This window comes from Bos indicus x Bos taurus, chromosome 7, assembly GCF_003369695.1.
Source record: "Bos indicus x Bos taurus breed Angus x Brahman F1 hybrid chromosome 7, Bos_hybrid_MaternalHap_v2.0, whole genome shotgun sequence".
NCBI lineage: Eukaryota > Metazoa > Chordata > Mammalia > Artiodactyla > Bovidae > Bos > Bos indicus x Bos taurus.
In genome coordinates, this window is record NC_040082.1 from 96,745,533 (window position 1) to 96,748,850 (window position 3,318).

General features: G+C 39.7%; 1 protein-coding gene across 1 annotated transcript; it reads left to right on the forward strand.

The window, feature by feature from the left end:
* Positions 1–1,933: 1,933 nt before the first annotated feature.
* Positions 1,934–2,887, forward strand: LOC113895966 (olfactory receptor 7E24-like). Its single transcript, XM_027547839.1, has one exon. The coding sequence runs from the start codon at positions 1,958–1,960 to the stop codon at positions 2,885–2,887; it is 930 nt and encodes a 309-aa protein (XP_027403640.1). The 5' UTR covers positions 1,934–1,957.
* The last annotated feature ends 431 nt before the right edge of the window (positions 2,888–3,318 follow it).

Here is a 3,318-nt window from a genome sequence, read left to right on the forward strand (position 1 = left end):
CAGGATACTGAAAAGAACATGGCTGTCCTAATATTGTAAAAATTGTATAAACAAGTCACAAATGTCGGTTTTCTAAAAACTTTTCAGATTTTTCCCTTGATTTGAAGGTAAGGAACATATACAGGTATGGAGTATTTGATTGAAAACAGTGTAGGTTACAGTAGAGACAGAGACACAGAATTTTCAGAGATTTGCTAGTGGTGGGTACTGAATTGAATACCCAGGTAGGCTGTAATGTCCCCTGAGTACAGGTCGTCTTTCATACTAACATAGTGAACTTTGCTTTGGTCATTATAAACACATGCAGATGCGTTAAAATGTGTTCAGTGGAGAAGTGAGGAACTCTGAATGATTTGGACAAAGATTTTGAAAAGGATAATCATAGGTTAGAAGGAGGTTGAAAATCACTTTGAAAGTTTGTTTTGAAAATCAGAGCTGATAAACTGAAGGCTACTAAAGCCTATTTTGCAGTTTCTTCCTGTTCTGTCAAAGTTTAACAGTGAAGAAAGTGAAGCTCAGATAGCTAATCAGTGGCAAAACTGGGAAATCCCACATCTGTCAAACACAAATGGCATTTTTCTGGAATTTAAAAATAATTTCTATTCAAATACATGCATAATAGATTTTTCACCATTGTGAGTGGTAGATCATTTATGTGATGTGAATGGCTGATGTCTATCAGCAATTCTACATTGCTGTGTCTAGTATGCCTTCTACACACAAACTGAGGCCAGGAGAATGATGGACTGCTGTAAAATAAACTCCTGCTTAACAGTATACTATTCAGCTCAAAAGATGCTTTTCTATTTGCCACCATCTAATTGAAATACATAGGGTATTAAAAATCTTTCAACTTGAAAATCAAGCAGTATCACTGTTAACTTAGATAGAAACTCTCAGTTGTGTCATTAGTGTCTTAAATCTTAAAATCTACATTTGCTTCTTTTAAGATATTTATTAATGTAAGCAAAATATAACAATTCCTCATCTTTTATTGTGTTGGTATTGTATTCCATGATTTCAAATGGCTGTTTTATCTTTAAATAAATGAATTCAGAGGAAAAAAAATATGGACTTAAGCTGGCATAAGAAGGCCGACTTAGTGTTTGCGAGCTGGCTTTGGTCTTAAATTTCTCAAATATTCATAAAAGGGTTGGATTTGATGAGAAATCAACCCCTTGGAAATGTTTAGGCTTGGAGACATATAAGAAGTATTACCTAGCAACTAAAATTAAAAACAGCAAAGAAAAAAAACCAGATATTTTATTGTGTTCCTGCATTTGTGATCTCAAAATGTCCTTCCTTCTCTAATATTCTTTAGTCCCATGTGTAAAATGTCATGATCCGGGTTTGGGTTGGAAAAGAATTTCCAGACATGAGACAGAATGAGAGGGAAATAAAGTTTATTAGAGTGGGAGATGCTGTTAGAACAGCAGGCCAGCTCAAGGGAGAACAGATGTTAAACAGGGGTCCTTAGTCCACTTTTATAGCCAGCATACAAGGAGTAGGATAGAGGTCTTTCAGGTCATTTGCTGATTGTATGAGGCATGTATACTGGGTAGGAGGAAGAGTAGGGCAAACACCTTCTCCCTGTGGGGTAGGAGGGGAGACAGGTTATACTGTTCCATTAATAGTTACAGCATGGAGGAGGGAAGGATGATAAGGGTTTGGTTTTTCTGTTCCTGCATTCCAAGACTCTCCTTGGTTTTGTCTGCTCTTTCATCCTTGGGTCACCACATAAATGGGTGCAAAGAAAGAGGTGACTATTTTGGCCATCAATAAAGACATGCTCACAACTGAGAACTTAGAAATATTCCAGAAGTACTGCGGTGTATATTCAAGTATGAAGACTTTATTTATGGGGTGCTTAAATCCAATGTATGAACACTTATCTGGATGCCTCTACATTTGTTTTGCTTATTTAACACTCTTCTTTTTCAAAAGATGCCCCATCAACATGGAACCACAGAATCTTACATGTGTCTCAGAATTCCTCCTGCTGGGACTCTCAGATGATCCAGAACTTCAGCTCCTCCTCTTTGGACTCTTCCTGTCCATGTATCTGGTGACCATGCTTGGGAACCTGCTCATCATCCTGGCTTTCATCTCTGATTCCCACCTCCACACTCCCATGTACTTCTTTCTCTCCAATCTGTCATTGACTGACATCAGTATCAGCACCACCACTGTCCCCAAGATGCTAGTGAACCTCCAGATGCACAGCAAATCCATCACCTATGCAGGATGCCTAGCTCAGGTGTCCTTCTTTTCTCTTTTTGCATGTTTGGAGAGTCTTCTTCTGACAGTGATGGCCTATGACCGGTTGGTGGCCATTTGTCACCCCCTATACTATCTGGTCATCATGAACCCCCGCACCTGTGGCTTATTGGTCCTGGCATCATTTTTCACCAGCTTTTTGACCTCCCAACTGCACTACTTGATGATGTCACAGCTTACCTTCTGTGCAGATATGGAAATCCCTCATTTCTTTTGTGACCTTTCTCAACTCCTCAAGCTTGCCTGTTCAGACACCTCCATCAATAACATATTAATCCTTTTTATTGGTACCATTTTTGGTGGAGTTCCACTCTCAGGAGTTCTTTACTCTTATTATCGAATTACTTCCTCCATTCTCAGAGTCTCATCATCAGGTGGGAATTACAAAGCCTTTTCCACATGTGGCTCTCACCTGGCAATTGTTTGTTTGTTTTATGGAACAGGTCTTGGTGTATACCTCAGCTCAGCTGTTTCATCTTCCCCCAGGAAGGGTGCTGTGGCCTCAGTGATGTACGCTGTGGTCACCCCTATGCTGAACCCCATCATCTACAGTCTAAGGAACAAGGACATCAAGAGTGCCCTGTGGAGGATTACCCATAGGATTGCCTAATCTTAACACCTGTTTCATTCTTTTCTTTTGGTTCATAAGATTGGAAAAGGTGGTAAAATCAAATATGTGCAACGAGAAGTTCTGAATCTCCAGTTACATAGTGTATATGCATCTCTGCTTTCTGTTTGTTACCAAGTCCAAACTTGCTTTGCTTACTGCATTGGAAGCTAATAAATCAGAAGACAAGGTGTTGAGGCAAGAGATAATTTATTTAGAAAACCAGCAGATGGAAAAGATGGGAGGCTAGTGTCTCAAAATAGCCATCTTATCAGGGCCTGGCTGCCAGATTCTTTTATAGAAAAGGGAAAGGGAGGTGAGGAAGTAAAGTCAAATATCTCCTGAAATGACCAACCTCAGGGGAAGGGAGGTGTTAATTTCATTTTCCTTGCAGCCATTCACAGATGGACAGGGTCAGAGTGCTTCCCTGAACA